The sequence below is a fragment of the Chiloscyllium plagiosum genome, chromosome 11, assembly GCF_004010195.1.
Source record: "Chiloscyllium plagiosum isolate BGI_BamShark_2017 chromosome 11, ASM401019v2, whole genome shotgun sequence".
NCBI lineage: Eukaryota > Metazoa > Chordata > Chondrichthyes > Orectolobiformes > Hemiscylliidae > Chiloscyllium > Chiloscyllium plagiosum.
This window is the reverse complement of record NC_057720.1, coordinates 3,584,901-3,608,997: the sequence shown is the minus strand read 5'-3', so window position 1 is coordinate 3,608,997 and position 24,097 is coordinate 3,584,901. Positions and strand designations below refer to the sequence as shown.

Here is a 24,097-nt window from a genome sequence, read left to right as displayed (position 1 = left end):
GAAAGAAGGTATTTGATTGTTTTCCAGCCTCTAAGTTAATCTAATTATGGTTTAAGACAAGAGAATGTAAAATCAAATGAGTAATCGATAAATTGAAGGTTCAAAAGGCTCTATACCTCTGTCAATGTGTATTTAACAGAGCATCTCCTTGTCTTAATATATCACAAATATACTACTAACTGCTACCTAATGTTTGTATCACCTATGGTAAGGTACATACAGTATGACATAATTTTTAAATGACTTGCAAAAAAGGAAGCTTCACTGAAGGGTGTATGGTATTAATCAGAATAGTGAAGGTCACCATTGTCCTTCAAATAACATTTCATATCTTTACTCAGAAATGAATGAAGCATTGTTTGTGCTTTAGTTGTTCTCATTTGCATAGCAGTGATGTCCCCCACCCCCACTTTCCCTTTAATGTAAAAACAGTCATACTGCATGTAAACATGCCCTTTGGTCCAACTAGTCCACACCGATCATGTTCCCAAACTAAACTAGTCCCACTTGCTTGCATTTGGCCCATAACCCTCCAAAAGATTCCTATTTCAGCTGTACACAAGATCTTCATACAGAAATAATGTGAGACATCCATGTCCAAGTAGGACAGAGGGCAGAATTGCTTTCTGCTCCCTTCATGCCTCTTCTCTCCCTTTCCATGAACGAAATAAAGCGTTGTGCACAAGACAGATCTCACCTTGATTTACTGCACTGAGTGTCTTCCATGCTCCATATGCAAGTGATACAATTGTCTGTTTGGGTACAAAAATAACTTGGGCATACATGGACAGCACCAATTCAGGGACAAAGGGACCCATTTTTGTGCTCATGTCCCTAATGTGTAAACTTTATAGTTTCTTTGAAAGATGTAGGAACTTAGAATCATGCAACATGGAGGGAGGCTATTCAGTTACCTTTTGTCCTGATTTTGAAACAGCTATCCAGTTAGTTCTGTACCCATTCTTCCATTAGTCTACAATATTACACTCAAATAATTATCTAATCCCCTTCACAGGTAAGTAGTGAATTTGTTTCTGCAAACCTTACTAAGCTGGACAAAATCTAACTTTTCTGATGTTTTCTAAATGTGAGTCTTTGAGTTGCCAATCATTTTGCCAGTAAGAGAGTTGCATGCTGCCAATTCAGTCACAACTCTTTATATAATTCTTAAATTTTCCCTTCTCCTTCTCTGCTCCAAGGAGAACAAGCCAAGACCCTTCATTTTTCATGGAATCCGGGTAAAGCTGGCAAGGCCAACAGGAGCGGCATAGTAGATAGTTTCAAAGGGCAGTTAAGATTGACCACATGGCTGTGGACTGGATTCACATGTAGTCACCAGGACAGCAAGTTTCGTCCCTAAAGGAAATTAATGAACCGGGCGGGCTTTCACAACATTGATAGCTTCATGACACCAATGCTGAAACTAGCTTTCAATCCAGATTTAATTAGTTGAACTTAAATTCCACTATCTGCCGTTGTGAGATATGAGCCCATGTTTGCAGAGCATCAATTAAGGCTTACTGAATTGCGAGTGTATTATCATTCTATCATCACCTCAAACTGCATTTACATATCAATTTTCACATCCTCAGGATGTATCAAAACATTGCAAAATTATTTAAGATTTTTTGAAGTATAATGTCTGTTACAATGTATGGAAACAACAGATTTCCATAAATCGAGCCTTTTTGCGCAGTTTTATTTTTTGGAAAACTTTGATTAAAACCAGGGCACTGGGAGAACTTCAAGGCTCCTTTAAAGAGTGCTGTAGGATTTTTTTTAAACTGTCCTAGATAGTTGACATTTGACATTAAACCCAACCTTCAATAAGTACAGTACTCTCAATGTTGCACTGATATGTCCAGCCTTGATATCATACTGATGCTTTGGGATGAATCATAAACTCCCAATTTCTCCAAGTGCACAGAACTGATCATGTGTCTTTACAAAACCAAAACTTTGCAACAATATTTTGAAAAGAGACTATGGACTTACCTGACAGCCTCGCTTTTCTATTTCCACAATACATTTCTGCATCAACAATGGCACCCTCAAGCCCATATTTTCCTTCTCAACTACTTTTCGTGCCTCAACACCAAACATCACTGGCTCCCGCTCTCCGTCTGGGCTGTCCAATGAGTTCTCCCATTGCTCCATCAGAGTCAGTTTCACATAAATGAGCCCTCTGGGCTCGAGTTTAACAGCTAATTGATGCATCTTGGAGACCCTGAAGAGCGTGGGGAGCACAACAGTGCCATGGCAGCACACACGGTTCCGACGCGGCGTTGGCTCCCAGCTGAAAACTACGAGTTTGAGATGCTGTGCATTCTCTAGTTCAATATTAAACGTGTGATCCATATCCAAAAATGTGGTTCTGCACGTCAATAAGGCTGTCCTGGCTTTGTTGACTGAATCTACTTGAATGGCACAGAATACATCTCTAGAATCAATTCTTGGTGGCTTTAAATCCTCAGCACCATAAAAATGTACACTCATTAGTCCTGAAATATATTGAGAACACTTAGGCTGATCCACAAAGCTGTAATGCCTGAAAGCATCAATATCAATCTCTGTACTGTGTGTTTTATGAGAGGCTGAAGCAATGTTCCCCTTCACAGGTCTGTTTTCACAGGAGTGCTTACTCGATTTAGCTACGAGTTCTGGTGAATCGCCGTCACTAAGGTAGCCACCCTTGCTAGCTGATTTGGAGTTTCCTGAACTTTTTTTCTTGTAGCTCTGCGATGCTACACTTGTATCCAGATGGTAACGGCTGATGACATTCCTACTAGCAGCATTAGTTGTAATCCCAGGTGATATCGAGGAGCCATGGTTGCCTTTGGGTGATGAGTTATGATTATCATTACAGTTATGGCTTGAAGTCCCTTTAACACTCAATTTTCTGCTGAGTTCAGGAAGTTTCTTCATTTTCATCGAAAGCTTCCTCACAGTCCGTGGAGATTTTATCTTTTCAGGAAAGGGCCAATTAATTGCAGTTCCCTTTTTCGAAGGGTTGGGGCTGGAGGGCGGAGAAAACTCAGTCGTTGTTGCTGCTGTCGCTACTACTGCAACTGCACAGACAGGACCATTGGAGGGATCAGTGGCAGCTACTAAAACCAAAATTAATGAAGATTATATTAAACTCAATTTAAACAGTACAATGATTCTTTGAAAATCTAAAAAGATTAAAACTCTATAGCAAGGCATTAACATTGGTAAAATTTTATTCAAATAAAATCAAGCTAGCTTTTTCCAATAGTTCAGCCTGTATATCTAACAAGCAGATGAGCCATATAACCCAACAGCTACCCCAGGCCATATTTCTTGGTCAGTTGCTGTATGGGTACTGCAATTGATTTCAATAACCACAGGTTTAAGTGGGGCGGGGGGGGGGGGGGGGAAACAACCACATGTTGGGGGGCAAGTGCAGGTATGTACAAGATATTGGTGGTGACTCACATGTCTGACCATATTAGTTTGAGGTTACAAATTTGTGATGACATCCGATTCATTTTTTAAAAAATTATCCTATCATTTTTAACTCAATGGAATCATGATATGATTGGTTTCCAAGAAAGTTAAGGAAATTTAGTGGATGTATCAAACCAAACAAAGTTTCTGACAAGTAAACTTGGTTAACAAAATTGAGTCACATGGAATAGTTGTCAGCCTAAATAAAAATTTGCCTTCAGAGTGAAAAACAGCAAGTCACAGCAGATGGTTCAGTCTAGAGGACAGTAGACAAAGGTGTTTGCTGAGGGTCCATGTCAGGAACGCATCATTTATTGATACGAAAAATAATTTGGATATTGGAACAGTAAAATGTGCCAATAATGACAACCTTTGAGTTATGCAAATAGTAAAGATGGTACCAATCCACTCCATCTGAAAATAAACTCGAAGAATTGGTGGTTAAGTCACAGATGGAATTTAACACCAAGTAACTGTGAGGTGAAGCGTTTTGGAAGAAGGGATCAAAAAGGCCAATGTAGACATAATGGCATAATTCTAAAGGGAAAAAAACCTGGGTATTCAACTGCATCGCACTTTGAAAATGGCAGGATATATTAAGAGTTGCTAGCATGGGATTTTTGATTTCATAAATAGCAGCAATAAACACAAAAACAGTTCAGTCATAGATTCATGTAGCATGGAGGCAGACCCCTTCAATCTGACTCATCTGCGCCGAACACACATCCCAATCTGATCTTGTCCCACTTGTCAGCATTCGGCCCATATCCCTCTAAACCCTTCCTATTCATATACCAATTCAGGTGCCTTTTAAGTGTTGTAATTGTAACCACCTCCTCCACGTCCACTGGCAGTTCGTTCCATTCATGCACCACTCTCTGCGTGAAAAGGTTACCCCTAAGGTCCCTTTTATATCTTTCCCCTCTCACCCTAAACCTATGCCCTCTAGTTCTGGATTCCCCCACCCCAGGGAAAAGACCTTGGCTATTTACCCTATCCATACCAGTTGTGATTTTATAAACCTCTATAAAGGTCACCCCTCAGCCTCCAGCAGTCCAAGAAACAAGCCCCAGTCTATTCAGCCTCTCCATATGACTCAAACCCAAATGGCGTTGCAGGTAGACAGGGTGATGAAGAAAGCATTTGGCATGCTTGCCTTCCTTGATCAGTACATGCGGCTGTACAGGACATTGATGAGTCAACTTTTAGAATATTGCGTACAATTCTGGGCGAAGTTGCCAGATATCTTGCATGCATACAATTAAGGAAGAAGCCAAAGTAAATGTCAAAAATCCTAAAGGAGTTGTTACTTCACATCTATGTGGAGATTAATTGAATGAAATGATACATATACAATTCATTGTCTTAAGAGTAAACATTAAACGGGTTGGCACTCTCTACTCATTGGAGTTTAAAAGAATGAGAGGTGATCTCAATGAATTCTCAAGAGACTTAACAAGGTACATGCTGAGAGCATGTTTCACCTTGTGGAAGAGTCTAGAACCACAGGGCACAGTCTCAGAATAAAGGGGTGTTAATTTAAGACTGAGATGAGGCATTATGCTGAATCTTTATAAAACTCTTGTAGTGTCAAAATTAGAGCTCTGGTCACCAGAATTTTAGAAGGATGAGGGTGCAGAGGAGAAAGACACCTGGGACGAGTGACTATATCTGAAGGTTGGATTGAAGCAGGGGGTTTTCCCCTGAAACAAACGAGATTCAGGGGAGATTTGATTGAGGTGTGCAACCTTTGTTTTGGTTAAGATAGATTTAGGACCAGGGCGCACAGATTTAGTGTTATAGGCAATAATTATAACCAACATTAGATGAACTACCCATTTTTTAAAAAATTGTAATAATTTGTAGCTTGCTGCACACGAGGATTGTAGAAGCAGAAATAATTTTTAAAAATTCAAAAGGAAATGGGATGGTTATTGGAGGGAAATAAATTTCAAGACTATGGGAATAAAATGGTGGAATAGGGCTTCGATCACTGTTCGAGAGCCAGCATGGACTGAATGGTCCAAATGGCCTCCTTCTGTTCCACTTTCGCTGGCACTCCTCTTCCCCACCCACAGAAGAAGTTTGCTAGGTGTCAGTAAGGGCTCATTCATAAATAATAATAATTTAAATAAAACTAAAAGGTGCTCATATTACAGCATGTCAATAAATTGTCATTGCTTTCAGCAATTTTGGGAAGGAATGCCCAAAGTATGAAATTATGCTACTTATGTTCCAATTTATAAATTTCATAACAATTCTCCTTTGGAAAAAGAACTTTCAACTTTTGAACTGTTTTCATTTTAAATTGAGTGACAAGCTTGAAGCATACTGCAGACTTCAATACATCAACTGTTCAATAAATAGCTCATCGAAGCAGCTACAGAATGGAGGCACTACTTAACCTGACAGCTGCATTCAGCCCTACAAGAACCTATTATTGAGAAGCTAATCTCATCAGCATCATTTAGCACAGCATCAAGGTATTTCAAGTATTGTAACTGTCCATATGCACATAGATCAGCGTATGGAAGCAACAATTCAATAAGTTAAATCAATCATAGCCAAGGTCTGTAAACGTACAGCTAGCTGGATACCATATTTAATTTCTAGCATCCTATTTAGTGCAAGTAGAATATGAAAACTGATGCTAGCTGTGCTTTTATATTTGAAACTAAGACTGCATCACAGATATACGCATTGAGTGCTTACTTAACTGTTATGTTCCTAACTCCAAATAAGACAAAATACAGAGGCTGGCTTTTTTTTTAAAAACAAAGGGACAGAGAGCAGAATTTTCTTCTAATCTGTATCTCTGCACTGGACCTACAGAACTTCCGAACAGTGAAAGGCTTATACTCCAGCTGTTTGCTGTGTAGTTCTGGCAAGAATCTCTTCCAAAAAAAAGACATCTGATAAATTCAGACAATGCAACTATTTGTACTGTAAATTACAGAAATCCCATTGCAAAATTACATCACGGCATCCAGTAGTTCATGCCATTTTTAGACCATGCAATATTAGTCTTTCCTCTAGTAGCAAATAAAGCAAAAGTGCTGGGTGGTGGGGGCAAACACAATTAAGTAAATTTCCATTAGAAAACCTAAAGCTCAGATTGTATAAGCAAGTTTTGCACTGAAAACTATCCTAAAACTTTTTAATCTAGGTTTACTTTATGGTAGAAAAACAGCTTGCAACTCACCAACTATAAGGTGCTCATTCAGATAATTTACAATCAACATGACTGCTTCTAATCTGGCAATTTTTCAGCAGCTTCAAATCCACTAGATGCATGAATAGGTGATGAAACCTGCTGAAGCAATACGCTGAAAAGCATTCTCCCCCACAATCCTCACCATCCGCCCATCTCCTTCCAAACAATGCTAACATTAATACCAAATGCAATATGTAAAGCAAAGAGAAAGCACAGCTGTGATAAATGTATTATACGAAATGCTTAAAAAGCCCGAAAATACCCAGTGATAACTATCTTTACTCTCTCCCATGTGACATTTGCACACAGCATGAGGAGCTGTAAGTGTGATTTCCACACATCAACAGGGAATTAACAAACAATGTGGAAGTTAACAAATTCAACAAAGCTATTCTTCAAAAGTCCAACAATATCAGCAGCAGCAAACTAGACCATTTGCACTTTATAACAATCTGCCAAATAAGTTTGAGATTCTTAAATGGATAGGACAATTGAGCAGCACACCAGTGCGCCATTTCTGGCATCTCGTTCCAACTGAATGCAAAAGGATATAAATTTATTAAAGGAATCCTATATAAAATAAATTGGATTGCTTCAATCCAGTTATTAACTCTTGGCTCTCAATTTTGTTTAAATTAAACCATAAGATGCTGTCATTGCGAGATGGGCAGCATTCATTGCCTAGTCACCCGTGAGAAAGTGGTGGTGAGGAGTTGCATTCTTGAATCACTGCAGTCCATTTGGTGTAGGTAGACCCACAAAGCTGTTAGGGTCTGAGTTCCAAACTTTTGACCCAGTGACATTGAAGGAATGGTGATATATTTCCAAGTCAAGATGGTGAGTGGCTTGGAGGGAAATTTACAAGGGATAATGTTCCCATGTACCTGCTGTCCTCGTCCTTCCAGATGGCAGTAGTCTTGGTTTTCAGAGGTACTATTTCACACTGCATCTTGTAAATGGTACAAAGCATAAGTGGTGGAGGAAGTGGGTGCTTGTGGATATGGTGTCAATCGAGCAGGCTGTGTTGTGTCAGATGACATCAAGCTTTGAGCGTTGCTGGAGTTGCACGCATCTAGGCAAGTGGTGAGTATTCAATCACACTGCTAACTTGTGCCTCGTACATAACGGCAGGCTGTGGGGAGTCGGTGACAGTCAGTCACTTACTGCAAAACTCCTAAATTCTTACCTGCTCTTGCATTCACTAAATTTGTATGACCAGTCCAATTTAATTTTTGGGCCATACTAACCCCTCAGGACATTGTTTGCGGGGGATTCAGTGATGGCAATGCCATTGAATGTCAAAGGGCAATGGCTAGACACTTAATTGAGACACAGTCAGAGTCATACAGAATGTAAACAGACCCTTCTGCCCAACTAATCCACAGTGACCAGTTTTTGCCCGTGTTTGACCCATATCCCCCTAAACCTTTCTTATCAGTTACCTATCCAAATGTCTTTTGGATTTTGAAACTGTACCCACCTCTACCATTTCTAAATATGCATCACCCTCTGTGTGAAAACATTGCCCCTTTTAAATCTTTCCCCTCTCACCTCAACCTATGCCCTCTAGTTTTGGACTCCCCCCTACCCCAGGGAAAAGACCTTGGCTATTCACCTTATCTATGTCCCTCAAGATTTTATGAACTTCTATGAGGTCACCCCTCAGCCTCCGATGCTCTAGGGGAAAATAAGTCCAGTCTATCCAGCCTCTCCTTATAACTCAAACCCTCCAGTTTTGGTAACATTTATGCAAACATTTTTTGCACCCCTTCCAGTTTAACAGCATCCTTCATCACTGCCTGGCATTAATCTGGCCTAAATTCTACTTGCTGCTTGTCAGCCCAAGTCTTAGTATTGACCAGGTCTTGCTGCGTTTGGACAGAGATTGCTTCATTATCTGAAGAGTCGCAAATAGTGCTGAACATTAATTATCAGCAAACATCCCCATTTCTGAACTTCTGATGCAGGAAAGATCGTTATGAAGCAGTTAAGATGTTTGGGCCAGGGCATGACTCTTAGAAGCCAATGACATGTCCTGGAGCTAAGATGAGTGACCTCTAAACACCATAGCCTCCTTTGTGCCAGGTAAGACTCCATCCAGAGAGTTTCCCCCACATTTCCATTGACTCTAATTTTGATAGAGCTCTATGATGTCAGTCTGTCAAGGGTAATCACTCACTTCCTCTGGAATTCAGCTCTTTTGCCCAATGGACTAGCTTTCTCTGAGGTTTGGAGCTGATTAGCCCTGGTGGAACCCAAACTGGGTCAAGCAGGTTACTGCTGCTTAATAACACTGTTAATGACACTTTCCAACACATTACTAATGATCAAGATCATTTTAGGTGGTAATTCGCAGATTGGATTTGTCTTGCTTTGTCTACAGGACATGCAATGATGAGGTGGATGTCAGTTTTGCAACTAGAATGGGTCAATTTGGCAGGGATGCAGCAAGTTCTAGAGCACAAGTCTTTCATACTGTTGTCAGAGTGCTGTCAGGGACCATAGCCTTTGCAGTATTCATTGCTTCCAACTGTTTCTTTTATATCACATGAAGTATATCAAATCTGCTGAAGACTGGCATTTATGACACTAGTGACTTTTGGAGGAGGCAATGATGTATCCATCTACTCTTCTGGCTGAAGATTGATGCAAATATTTCAGCCTTATTTTGGACTGATGTGTTGTGCTCCCCATTAAGGAAAGGAATGTTATGGAGCTTTCTCCATCATGATTCACACGATGTGGTCGGACTGCAGAGATTAGTTCCAATCCATTGGGTATGGAATCACATAACTCTATCACCTTCTACTTATGCTGTTTGGCACGCAAATAGTCCTGTGATGTAGCTTCACCAGGTTGACACCTCATTTTTCGGTATGCCTGATGGTGCTCCTGCCATGCCCTTCTGCATTCTCCATTGAACCCAAGTTGATCCCCTGGCTTGATGGCAGTAGTAGAGTGGGAGATATGCTGGGCAATGAGGTCACACACCCTTCTGAAGCAGGGTCACTGGGCTCAAAATGTTAGCTGTTCATCTTTTCATAAATGCTGCCAGACGTGCTGAGTTTCTCCAGCAATCTGTTTTCATTTGTTTCAGATCTCCAACATCTGCAGCTGTATTTAACTTTAGGTTGCAGATTGCATTGGAGTACGATTCTACTGCTGCTGATGGTCCACAGAGCCTTATGAATGCCCAGACTTCAGTTGCTAGATCTGTTAGAAGTCTGTCTCATTTAGCACAGTGACGGTGCTACACAGCATAATGAAGGGTATCCTCAACGTGATAATAGGACTTAGTCTCCACAAGGACTGGGCAGTGGTCACTTTTACCAATCTGGTATGAACAGATGCATCTGTGACAGGCATACTGGTGAGGATGAGGTCAAATAGGTTTTCCCTCTTGGTGACTACCTCACCACCTGCCGCAGATCCGGTCCTGTAGCTATCTCCTTTAGGACCCAGTCAGCTCGATCACTAGCGATGCTGCCGAGCCACTTTTTTAAAGTGGACATGGAGGTTCCCCACCCAGAGTACATTCTGCATACTTGCCACCCTCAGTGCTCCCTGCCTCATGATGGACACAAGAATAATTTAAAAAAAAACAATTTTTTTTTTGCCTTGCTGAACTTTGTCATTTCTACACCTCTTATGAAGATTCTCCAAATTCTTTATCTTCAGAACTTTTTGTTTTACTTTTCCTTTGAGAGAACAATTACTTTTAATTACTATTCTAAGAAAGGATGCACTCTTTACTTATGAGGAAACTCAACCATCCTCAACAATGAGCTTACTTCTAACACTCCTCCAACATGTCCAGCAAGCTAGTCAGATATAGTCAAGAGAATGGCTCATCAGCCACCTTAACGACCCTTCTCAGTTGGGCAATAAATGCTTAGTTCACCAGAAATACATCCTGCAAATAAAAATAAATAGTGCTCCAATTCCTCCTGAAGAAAATGTCTCGTGACTTGTATCACTAGATCCAAACTCTGCATGAATGTTCGACTGTCCTGGATTACATGCTAGATTTGATCATGCCACTAATTCTAGATCACACTGGGTTTAATACCTTACAAAAAAAAAGCTTAAATTAACAAATTGGTTTCCACAAAGTGTTTTTTTTTGGTAACCGAGTATGAAGGCACCCCCCCCACAACAAAAACACACAAACCTTGAGAATAGAATGGGTTTTGATTATACCTTAGGCCTCCAACAAAAATATGCTAACCACAATTCACAATAAGTGAAACCAGAAATTAACATTTCCAATTACATAATTACAAACCACAAATGCATTCCGGAGGAGTTGGAGATGTGTACCTCAGACAATTCTATCCTCGAGACAATCAAATATAGAAGAATTAGGCCGTGAAGCCCATTGTGTCTGCTCCATCATTCAATTCGCTGATATGTTTCTCAACTTGATTCTCTTGTCTTCTCCCCATAAGCCTTGATATCATTACTCATCAAGAACTATCTCTGTCTCAAATACACTCAACGTCTTGGCCTCCACAGTCTTCTGTGGCAATGAGTTCCACAAATTCACCACCCTCTGGCTTAGGAAGTTCCTCTTCATCTCAGTTCTAAAAGATTGTTCCTTCACTCCGAGGCAGTGTCCTCAGGTCTTCTCCACGTCCAGTCTATCCAGGTCTCTCAATATTCTGTAAGTTTCAATTAGATTTCCATCCTCATCAAGTATACACCCAGAGTCCTCAAACGCTCTTCAAATGACAAGGCTCTTCATCCCAGAAGTCATTCTTGTAAATTGCTTCTGGGCCCCCTCCAACACCAGCACATTCCTCCTTAATTACAGGGCCCAAAATATGTATGCAATATTCCAAATATGGTCTGATCAGAGCCTTATCCAGCCTTAGCAGTGCATCTCTGCTCTTGTATTCTAGCCCTCTTGAAATGAATGCTGGTATTGCATTTACCTTCTTAACTGCCAACTCAACCTGCACATTAACCTTGAGAGAATCCTGAACTAGAACTTCCTTTGTGCCTCACATTCCTGAAGCTTATCCCCATTTAGAAAATAGTATTTGCCTCTTCTTCCTATCAAAGTGTATAACATCGCAAACAAAAACTGAAGTTGCTGGAAAAGCACAGCAGCTTTGGCAGCATCTGCAAAGAGAAACCGAAGTTAATCTTTTGAGTCCAGTGATCCTTCCTCAGAACTGATGGCAGCTAGGAAAATGTCAGTTGACATGCAAAAGATAGAGTGGGGGGAGGGGTTAAGGAGTAAATGATAGGTATGGATAAAGCCCAAAGAGATAGAAGAAGAGTTGAACAGACAAAGCTAAAAATCACACAATCACAGCTGTATCAGGTTATAGTCCAACAAGTTTATTTGGAAGCACTAGCTTTCGGAGCCCTACTCCTTCATCAGGTGGTTGTGGAGTACAAGAACATAGGACACAGAATGTATGGCAAACATTTACAGTGTGATGTAACTGAAATTATATATAGAAAAAGACCTGGATTGTTTGTTGTCTCTTATCTTTTAGAATTGGCATGTTGGTTTCAGTTCTTTCATAAGAAAATTCCAAAACTTTCTTACAGTTATATTCTCAAGTTCAAAATGGTGTTGGGTGGGGACACTTCAGGCCTTTGTTCCAGGAAGACGCGGAGAGCCCTGAGACCATCCTGATGGGGGATAGACATGTAAAGGGATTGCTCCTCCATGGTAACGCAGAGGCAGATGGAGCCCGCAAACTGGAAATTCCCAAATTGGCGTAAAGCATAAAAGGAATCTCAGATATAAGTAGGCAGGTATTGGAGTGGGGAGAAAAGACCAAGTTAAGATGGGAAGAGATGAGTTCTGTGGGACAAGAGCAGGCTGAAACAATGGGTCTGCCGGGGCAATCCTGTTGGTGAATTTTTGAAAGGAGGTAGAAACAAACTTTGTGGAGCGAGGGGACAATCAACTTGGAGGCAGTGGTTTGGGGGGGAAATCGCCATCGCCATCGCCATCAGTTTTGATGGTTTTTCTGATTTTCAGCATCTGCAATCCCTTTGGTTTTTATTTCGTGCATAACATCTCACTTTCCCACATTGTAGTCATTTGCTAGCCTGTCCAAGTGCATCTACAGCCTAAATAAAAACTGTGGATGCTGTAAATCAGAAACAAAAACACAAATTGCTGGAAAAACTCAGCAGGTCAGGCAGCATCTGTGAAGGGAAATCCCTTGTTGAGCTTCCAAAATGTTCACCTTCTTCCCCAACCAAGTTAAAAATCACACAACAATAGGTTATAGTCCAGTCCAACAGTGGCACCTCCAAATTATAACTTTCTCAACCAAGGATTCCGCATTGTTGACAGGGCCCTCTGTCAGGTCCAAACCATCTCCCGCACTTTGGCCCTCCTACAACTGCGATAGGGACACCGTGTCCTCACCTACCATCCCACCAGTATCCACATCTAGAGGATCATTAGTCGCCATCTCCATCACCTTCAGCAAGACGCCACCAACAGACACATTATTTCCCACCCCTCCCTTGTCAGCCTTCCACAGGGACCATGCCCTTTGGGACAACTTGGCCTACTCTTCCTTTACTCACAACAGCTCCCCTTTGCAGCCTCACAGCACCTTCCTCTGCAACCGCAGAAGGTTTAACACCCATCTGTTCACTTCCTCTTCCTCAACATCCAAGGAGCTACACACACCTTCCAGATGAAGCAGTGCTTTACCTGCACTTTACACAATCTAGTCTACCAAGTTCGCTGCTTACAATGTTGTCTCCTCTACACAGGGGAAACGAAGCAGAACACCAACATTCTGTCTGCAAAAATAACCCTGGGCTTCTAGTTGTCTACCACTTCAACACATCAGGTTAGAGACAAAAAACTGCAGATGCTGGAATCCAAGGTAGACAAGCAGGAGGTTGGAAGAACACAGCAAGCCAGGCAGCATAAGGAGGTGGAGAAGTCGACTTTTCAAGTGTAACCCTTCTTCAGGACGGGTAGTGAGTGTAAGGGGAGTTGCAGATAAAGGGGGTGGTGGGGCATGGTGGTGAAGTAGGGATAGGTAAAGACAGGTGGATGGTATGACCCGACTGGTCACTGGGAGGAATGAATCCGATAGGTGGCTGGGTGGAGTGGAAAGGAGGGGGAGAGGCTGGGAAGGGTGTGGGGGGGGGGAGGGAAGGGTCATTATCCAGGCTGTTGGCTGTTCAGGTGGAAGAGGAAGTGTTGTTCCTCCAATTTGCAGTGTGGTTCATTGCGGCAATGGAAGAGGCCAAGGATGGTCATGTAAGAAGGGGAATGGGAAGGGGAATTAAAATGGCAGTGACTGGGGGGGTCCGACCGGTCGAGTTCAACAACTTTAGGGCTTGAGCTCTCCCACAACCATAGCCCAACCCCCATACACTAGGCCTTGTTATCACAGTCTGCTATTACACACAACCCATCGTTCACCTTTAACAGCCCCCATTAATAGCTATTCACCCTCAGCCAGATGGTTATCTACTGCTTTGTCCAACTGTTGTCTCTCTGGGCTCTATCCCCACCTATCGTTTACTCCTTATCCCCTCCCCCCTCCTATCTTCTGCATATAAACGGTCATTTTCCTAGCTACCATCAGTCTGAGGAAGAGTCACTCGACCAGAAATGTTAACTGATTTTTCTCCACAGATGCCGCCTGATCTGCTGACCTTTTCCAGCAATTTATGTTTTTGTTCCTTCTACAGCCTCCCCATTTCCTCAACTTTTCCACTACTCCCTCCACCTGTCTTTGTGTCATCTGCAAACTTAGCAACAATGTCCTCAGTTCCTACTTCCAGATCATTAATGGATAATGTGAATAGGTGTGGTCCCAATACTGACCTCTGCAGTCACTGGCTACCATCCCAGGAAAAAAACCTTTATTCCCTACCCTCTGCCAGTCATCCTCCAGTTGTAGAGGACAAACCCCAGGTTTGGTCAATGGTTCCTGGTACTGATCTTCAAGATCATAACTTCTCCACCTCATCTCACTGGACTTCAAGGAATGAGCATTCTGTGATTTAATATGAATGCTGTCAATACCTGCTGAGTTGTTAAAAGTCATTTTCAACCATAGGTAAAACCACTGGAACTAGAAATCAGGTTCAGATGGTCTTTCAGCTCTTCAAACCAACCCACAACCACAACAGTCAATTTACTTCTGCATTTCATTTACTTTGGAAATTTGCCAAAACATGCTACTTCTTCAAAAGCCAGACCACTTCAACCTCATCCACTCTCACATATCGAGCCAGCACATCCATCAATTCCAGCAGTTAAGTCCTAATGGAATTACGAAACACAACCATCTCACGCTTACATTTCAAAGCCATCAAATGGAGCATGAGCAACAGTTCATGATTCCAAGCTATTATGCTCAGTGAAGATCTGAAATAATGTAATGGCTGCAAACAGGAGAAGCAAGAAACTAAAATGTTAGTTGCTAAACATCTATAGACATCTATCCTGAATTTTAGAAGAGTGACATTTGCTAAATTTGCTAAGATTTCAGCTATACACATTTGATAGATTTTGATGAACCACTCATATTGGCTTTATCTACTGTTAATACAGTATGGAAATAATATGGAAATACACAAATGTACCCTACAAATTTAAAGTATGCAAATTCAATGTTTATGAATTCATGGCAAGTCATACATTATTCTTTAATCACATTGCTAACCACAGAAAAAAAGAGATTTGCAAAACAGGTTTTCCGATTACATCATCTATACATTTTAATCAGTCTTAACTAAATATGTTGTCAATCCAAAATTCGTAACAATTCACCAAGGAGATCAAAGACTACATGAAAGTAGTTCCCTAGCATACCAAGAGCAACAAAAAATTATTCTGATGTCAATAAAAATTACGTGATGCAGATGTAACATTATTGGGAGCAGACACATCAGTCTTATTCGCCCAAAATGAAGGCATAGCACAATAAAAATTCTTTGAGGAGGTAACAAGCATGCTGGTGCCTCACAGGAGGCTACAAAATAAGAAAATAGCCCATGGTGTTAGGGGCAAGGTACTGGTATGGATAGAGACAAAAACAGAAATTGCTGGAAAAGCTCAGCAGGTCTGGCAGCATCTGTGGAGAGAAATCAGAGTTACTGTTTCGGGTCGAGTGACCCATCTTCAGAATGGATAGAGGATTGGCTGACTGGCAGAAGGCAAACAGTGGGGATAAAGGGGCCTTTTTTAGCATAGCAGCTGGTGACTAGTGGAGTCTCTCAAGAACTCGTATTGGGACCACAACTATTCACATTATACATTAACAATCTGGATGAAAGAACTGAAGGCATTGTTGCTAAGTTTGCAGATGACACAAAGATAGGTGGAGGGATAGATAGTGTTGAAGAAGCAGAGAGGCTGCAGAAGGATTTGGACAGCTAGGAGAATGGGCAAAGGAGTGGCAGATGGAATACAATGTGGGAAAGTGTGAGGTTACACACTTTGGTAAGAAGAAAGAGGTGTAGACAATTTTCTAAACAGGGAAACACCTTGGAAATCTGAAACACAAAGGGATTTGTGAGCTCTAGTTCAGGATTCTCCTAAGGTTAACTTGCAGGTTCTGTTGGCAGTTAGGAAGGTACATGCAAAGCTAGCATTCACATCAAGGGAGATAGAATACAATAGCACAGCTGAGGCCCTCATTCAGCATTGACCTATTTGTGGAAAGATCAATGACAATCTGCTGAGCCCACAACAAATACAAACAAATGCTAAAAAGTACAAATACATCCTACATCCCAATTTCATCACCTCCCCAAATGCTAATTTAGGCTGAAAGCCAACATGACACAAGTTTTAAGTTTGTTCAAATCTGAGCTGAACTTCCGACCCAGATCTCAGCTATTACTATGGTCTTTTGGTCCCTACTCCACACTACTGTTTGCAGAATCACCAAACTGTTACTTGATGCAGAAGGTGGCAATTTGGCCCATTGTGCCTGTGCTGCTTCCCTCCACCCATCAAGACAGAGCAATTCTTCTACCCTTTCTCAAAAAACCTGCACATGACATTTCTGTTTAAATTTTCATCAACACTCACTTGAATGCCTCAAATGAACCACTCAGCCAATTTGGTATCCATGTTGCTGCTAACCTTTTTATTCCACAAGCTGATGTTTCTTAAGTCTGTTGTGTGATACTGTATCACATAATGCCATTACTCTCAACAATCCTCTGTTACATCTTCAGAGAATTCCAGGTGCAGCTATGTACACAATGTCATGTCTCATAATTCTTCCTCATTAGATCTATTTTCATTTCATTGCACATCGGTATCTACAAATCCATCCATACCTTCACTACTCCCTATGACTGCAACTGCTGTGTCCTTTATGACGGTATTTACCTTCGATTCTGACTTTACTTCTCCATTGTTTTGAAGCATTCTTCAGTGAGAATGTACCTACGTCAATTACACACTTGAATTTTCTCACTAAACTTCTCCAGCTTGCTACTTCTCAAAATAAAATAGTAAATGCCATCATTTACCTCTTGATTACTCCAGTCAGTTTTCAGAATCAGAAACAATGGCATTCATCAAACCAGGAGTCTGACTACTAGAAACGGTTAACAATTTTGCTTCATAGTATCAGCCATATCCTCCAAGGTCAAATTAGAAATCAGTAGTCATTTTGATTAATTGTCCTACAACACGAATGTAAAACCTGTCTGGAAGTCCAGGAACATCCATTATAAACAATCACCGAATCGAATTGGTAAGGCTTAAGGTAAAGCACTCAAATTCTCATTTCTTTTTTGAATAAATGCTCATAAAAAAGGTATAACACAACTATCTTCCAGAAATTTTACATTATTACACAGCAGGATTAAAGGATAATACTCAAAGATTTTGCGAAAAAAGAAAAGCTCAAGTTTAATGAGAGAAATTGATAGATAAATATTCTTTCTGAAGGTGAAACAAAAAGGCAAAGGATATAAAGGTCACCAAAATCTAAGCAAAATTATAATGAACAAAATCTCTAAGCTGACAAGTCTGTACCCATCTTTAGTTTTCTTTGAACTAATACTACAATTAACATTCTTAAATTACAGAAAAAATATCAGCACACAGTAAAACCACATCCAAGATAAGAGTGGCGATGAAAGGAATGAGAATACATGTGATATAATGGTGCCAATCATCACTAAAACCCAATTTAGTGTTCATATTTTCAATGTACATTCTGTATTTCCCTTCTGTAGCTTATTGTAAGCTAACAAAATTATAAATTCATACACTGCAGAAAAGGCCGTTCAGTACGTCAAGTTTGTACTGATATTACTACTCGTGAAAGCATGCTAATCCGAATCTCCTGCACTTGTCCTATATCCTTGAAAGTGCTCATGCAAATTCTTTTTGAAGTTTGTAAGGTTTCCCGCCTCCACTACCTTCCCAGGCAGTGCATTCCAGGTTCCCACCACCTGCTGAGTGAAAAAGCTTTTCCCAAATCCCCTCTGAATCTTCTGCCTCTTACTCTAAAACTATGCCTCTCGTGATTAACCCGTCAACCAAGGGGAATGGTTGCTCTCTATTCACCCTGTCCATATCCCTCAATCATGACCCCCCTCAGAATTCTCTGCTCTGAAGAAAACAATCCAAGCCCATCTAGTCTCTCTAGTTTTCCTAAAACGCCATTATTGTGTTCCAGAGAAACCTCACTTAATAGAAATAATGGGGCTTATGGGAAAAGTGGGGTTAGGGGCAGACCAGCAACATATATCACCCATGATCACTCAAAAAATCACCTAAAAGTCAAACACAAAGTAAAGCACAGCCTGAATGAAGGTTGAAATCATATTTATTAATGGAACAAAAGTAAAATTAACAGTACATTTTTAAAAAAGTAAGAAACCTGATCTTTGTACAGTACCTCTCATCAAAAGCTGCTCTATCCGCTGCTGACATCGGTGCATGTGCGGTATGGCACAAAGACTGACACTGACATTGCGCATGCGCAGAACAGTGCGGACTCTTCGGCTCGGATATCAGCTCATGTGTAGGACAGCGTGGACATTGGCGCATGCACCGAATAGCGTGGGGATTTCAGCCTGGATATCGGCGTGTGCATAGAACAGCACAGAGATTTCAGTGCAGACATCAGCCCATGCGCAGAACAAAGTGCACGAACTGATCACAATACTGCGATTCCAGCAGGGAACAGAGGTAAACATTCTTGAAAATACCATTCCCTAAATCCTCAGTGATGTTATAGCCAAATCATGCTGCGGAATGCACATTATCCAAGAACTACCTGTAGCTCAATTTCTCCATCCCAGTCAACATCCTGATGAATCTCCTCTGTACCCCTTCTAATGCTATCACATCCTTCCTGTAGTGAAGTGACCAGACCATATATTCCAGCTGTGGCCTGACCAACGCTATGTACAACTCCAACATTACCTCCTTGCTCTTATACCCTATGTCACGACTAATGAAAGCAAATTATATGCTTTCTTAACTATCCTATTCATGTGCTCTGCCAACTTCAGGGATCTGTGAGTAATTACCCAAAGATCCCTCTATTCCTCTAAGCTACCCAGTGTCCTGCCCTTCATTAAGTATTCCTCATCTTGTTTCTTCTTCCAAAGTGCCTCTTCCAATGTGAAGATCAGCTTCACATCAGCTCTGAAGAAGAGTCATCGAGATTGAAACGTCAGCTTGCTTTCTCTCCATGGATGCTGCCCAACCTGCTGGGATCTCCAGCATTTTCTTTTTTGTAATACAGATTCCAGCATCTCCAGTAATTTGGTCCTACCTTGAATACCATCTATCACTGATCTGTCCATCTGACCAACCCATCTATATTTTTCTGTAATCTACAATCATCTTCTTTGCTATTCTACTAATCTTGGTGCCATCGGCAAATTTGCTTAACATTCCTGCCACATTTTCATTCATATCATTTATTCAAATAACAAACAATAAGGGTCCTAGTACTGATCCTTGTGGTATACCACTGGATTCTAGTCACTCAAATAGCCTTCTACATCTACCCTCTGTATCCTATTGCTAAGCCAATTTCTGATTCATCTTGCCAAGCTTCCCTCAATTCCACGTGCTTTGACCTTCTTAATCTGTCTCTCATATGGAACCTTGTCAAAGGCTTTGCTAAAATCCATACTAAATACAACATTTGAACTCCCCTCATCTACACACAATCACATTTTCAAAAACTTCGAGCAAATTTGTCAAGCATAGCCTCCCTCTGACAAAGCCAAGCTGACTATCCCTAATTAACCCATGTCTTTCCAAGTGGGTGTTAATTCGCTCCTTCAGAATTCTCTCTAATAGTTTCCCTATCACTGACATGAGACTCACTGGCTTGCAATTTCTTGGCTCATTTCTACCAGCCCTCTTAAAAAAAGTAGAACCACATTAGACCGTCCTCCAATCCTTTGACAGATCCTCTGTGGCCAGAGAGGAATTAAATATTTGTGTCAGAGCCCCTGGCATGTCTGCCCCTGGGATGTAATACATCCGGGCCAGAGATTTCGCTCTTGTTAAGCCCAACAGAATGTCTAATACCTCACCTTTCCCAAGTCAAACCGTGCAAGTTTTTTCCAGACCCTTTTCCTGAATTCCATATCTACACTGTCTTTTTCCAGAGTGAAGACTGAAGACAAGTATTCATTCAACACCCTTCCAATATCTTACGGCTTCACACACTGATAATCTCTTCTTTCCCTGGTTAACCATTCCCTTTATTCTATTTTTTAAAATACCCTATGATTCTCCATAATCCTGTTTGCAAGTACCTTTTCATGCCCCCTTTTTGCTCTTTTAATTGCTGACGTTCCCTCGTGTATTTCCTGTATTCATCTAGGTCTGCAGCTCTATTCTTCTTTACCCAGTCGTGAATTGTCTTAGACACCCAGGTTTCTCTGAACTTGTTGCTCCTATATTTCCCTCCAAAGGGATTTGTACTCTCCCCGGCTCCTTAAAATTAGTTTTGAAAGAATACACAATAAAAAGATTAAGGTATACATGACACATTCTTGCAATCTGTGTTGTAAAATACCCTTCAAACTCATCATTAACACAGAAAAGAACAAACAAAATTAAATAAACTAATATGGATGCAATTTGGTATGTAATGTTTATCTGAAGAGTGTATTTTCAGCCAGTTCATTATAAATTCTCTGCATTTCTGCAGTGGCCAGTTGTCTGTGGTGACTGTCACCTTGCAATTAACAGCTGAGTTCAGGCCCTATTACAAACAATACCAGCAAAGAGAGAGAGTCAGAGAATACTAGCATGCTCAACCAATTAAGTAACTTGTTTATTTTGGTCCCCTAAACCATCTTAAAGGCTTTTCATCTGTGACTGCAGCTTTCTTCAGAGAAGGTGGCCCAAAGTTAAAAGACACAAGGAAAAATCACTTCAACAGCTCTTTGCCCCTTAAGAAGTCAAGGCACGTGCAGAACCACAACAGACAGACTGTTCATTCTAACTCTAACTTTATGTCCTGAAGTCGATAAATAGCTGTGGTTTCAAAATGTCACATTGGACTTGATATATTAACTGTTTTCTTGCTGGGTTTCTCTAGCATTGTTTTTATTTCAAATTTCCAGCATCCTCAGTCCTTTGCTGCTTTTTATATGCAAGTCTATCCTTCTTGTTTTCTGCCTCCATACCTCATTTTTTTCCTTACTACTTCATTTTTATTTATTCATAATGTGTCTGTGTGTTGCCAGAAAGACCAATCTGCCAACCTGAATTGACCGTCAGAAGGTGTTGCTGAGTCACCCTCAATCCAGAGTTGCTTGCTAGGTCATTTCTAGAATCAACATCAGCCCGATGCATTTGGAGTCAGAGGCCAGACTGGGTAACGATAACAGGTTCTCTTCCTCAAGTACATAATTTCTTTTACAACAGTAGTTCATGATCACAACTATTAATGCTTTAATCCCAGTTTAATTAAATGTGTAATTATTCAGCAATAAGCACCGAGAATGCTGGAGAAACTCTTTCCATGGATGCTGTCAATCCTGCTGAGTTTCTCCAGCATCCTGTGTTTCAGATTTTCAGGATCCACATGTTTTACTTTTATTCGAACAATTAGTTCTTCTGTAGAATTTATTCTCTCTTTGATTTCTTAATCATGGCCTTTGGATTATTAGTTCAATACCATAACTAGTATGTTAGCACACTTGTAAGTTATCATAAAATCACTGAATCCTTTTCGTGCAGAAAGAGGCCATTCAGCTCATAGAGTCCACACCAATTTTCCAAAGAACATTCCACCCAGACTTGAACCTTCAACTCCATAATCACAGATTAATGGTGAATCACATATTTCACTAATAAATACTTGAAGCAATGAAACTAAAGCTAACTATTGGGAAAAAAATCAGGAAGACTCAATATGCTATATCTGAGGACAACAATAATAATATCTGCCCTTATATTTGAAGTTCAAATTGGAACTTAAGAGCTAGCCTTTAATATATACACAAATAAGTGAGGAACAGACAGCCACTTGGCCCATCAAGCAACATCTGATAGATTATGGTCTGACTTCCATTTTACTGCCTCTCCCTGAAACTCTTAGATTCTTAACTAATAGTGGAGTCCATCAATCCCTACCTTAAAAATATTCAATGCTTCCATTTCTCTGGGGAACAAAATCACAGATACTCAGCCCTCAAAAAAAAATTGCATCTCCATTTTAAAAGCGAAACTCTTTATTTTTATTAGAAAAGAGAAAGCACAGGAGAAACTCAGCAGGTCTGGCGGTATCTGTGATGAAAGAAACAGAGTCCAACAAGATTCTTCTTTGTAATTGAACTTCAGACTCAGTGTTTTCAAAGCTTGTGTTATTTTGTGAAACTAATTTAAATCTGTAGCATTAACACTAAAGTTTTGATTGTGTACATTCAAAGTTGTCAAATAACAATGCAGATTTCCAGTTAATCTGGTACAGTAGTTCTCCAGAGTAATGCTGATGAATAACAAACCAGAAAGATTTACAAATGAAAACTGAAAGGTAAACATATCACTGCAGTGTTATTGGCCTTGCACTCTTCCAGACAAGATTAGATTAGATTAGATTACCTACAGCGCAGAAACAGGCCATTTGGCCCAACAAGTTCACATCGACCCTCCAAAGAGTAACCCACCCAGAACCATTCCCTTACCCCATTACCATACATTTACCCCTGACTAATGCACCTATCCTACACATCCCTGAACAAAATGGAAGGATAACTTAGAACATCTTATAACTTCCAATATCTCTAATGGTAAGAATGTTAGCATTAAGGCACTTTACCTGAATGCTCATAGCATTTGTAACAAAGTAGATGAACTAATGGCACAGATCATCGTGAATGATTATGATGGGATAGGCATCACAGAGACACGGCTGCAGGGGGTTCAGGACTGGCAGTTAAACATCCAAGGATTTACAACTTATCAAAAAGACAGGGAGGTGGGCAGAGGGGGCGGGGTGGCCTTGTTAGTTAAGAACAAAATTAAATCTATGGCATTGAATGACATAGGGTCGGATGATGTGGACTCTGTGTGGGTGGAATTGAGGAACCACAAAGGCAAAAAAACCATAATGGGAGTTATGTACAGACCTCCTAACAGTGGTCAGGACCAGAGGCGCAACATGTACCAGCAAATAGAAAAGGCACATCAGAAAGGCAAGGTCACGGTGATCATGGGGACTTCAATATGCAGGTGGACTGGGTAAATAATGTTGCCAGTGGATCCAAAGAAAGGGAATTCTTGGAATGCTTACAGGATGGCTTTTTGGAACAGCTTGTCATGGAGCCCACAAGGGAGCAGGCTATTCTGGACCTAGTGCTATGTAATGAACCAGACTTTATAAAAGATCTTAAAGTAAGGGAACACTTAGGAAGCAGTGATCATAATATGGTAGAGTTCAATCTGCAGTTTGAAAGAGAGAAGGCAAAATCAGATGTAATGGTGTGACAGTTAAACAAAGGTAATTACGAGGGCATGAGAGAGGAACTGACGAAAATCGACTGGAAGCAGAGCCTAGCGGGGAAAACAGTAGAGCAAAAATGGCAAAGGTTTGTGGGTATAATTGAGGACACAGTACAGAGGTTCATCCCCAAGAAAAGAAAGATTATCCGGGGAGGGATTAGACAGCCATGGCTGACAAAGGAAGTCAGGAAACCTATCAAAGAAAAAGAGAGATCCTATAAAGTGGCCAAGAGCACTGGGAAATCAGAAGATTGGGAAGGCTACAAAAACAAACAGAGGATAACAAAGAGAGAAATAAGGAAGGAGAGGATCAAATATAAAGGTAGGCTAGCCAGTAATATTAGAAATAATAGTAAAAGTTTCTTTCAATACATAAGAAACAAACGACAGGCAAAAGTAGACACTGGGCCACTTCAAACTGATGCTGGAAGCCTAATGATGGGAGATAAGGAAATAGC

General features: G+C 40.7%; 1 protein-coding gene across 2 annotated transcripts in view; it reads right to left on the bottom strand.

Annotated features, from left to right (window-relative positions):
• syde2 (synapse defective 1, Rho GTPase, homolog 2 (C. elegans)) overlaps positions 1 to 24,097 on the bottom strand; it is a 170,601-nt gene that overhangs the window by 94,442 nt on the left and 52,062 nt on the right. The window contains exon 3 of one of the 2 annotated variants that reach the window (XM_043698582.1): positions 1,996 to 3,107. In XM_043698582.1, the coding sequence (XP_043554517.1) occupies positions 1,996 to 3,107 (1,112 nt within the window). The remainder of the gene's footprint in view (positions 1 to 1,995; positions 3,108 to 24,097) is intronic. The other variant, XM_043698583.1, reaches the window with a different exon arrangement.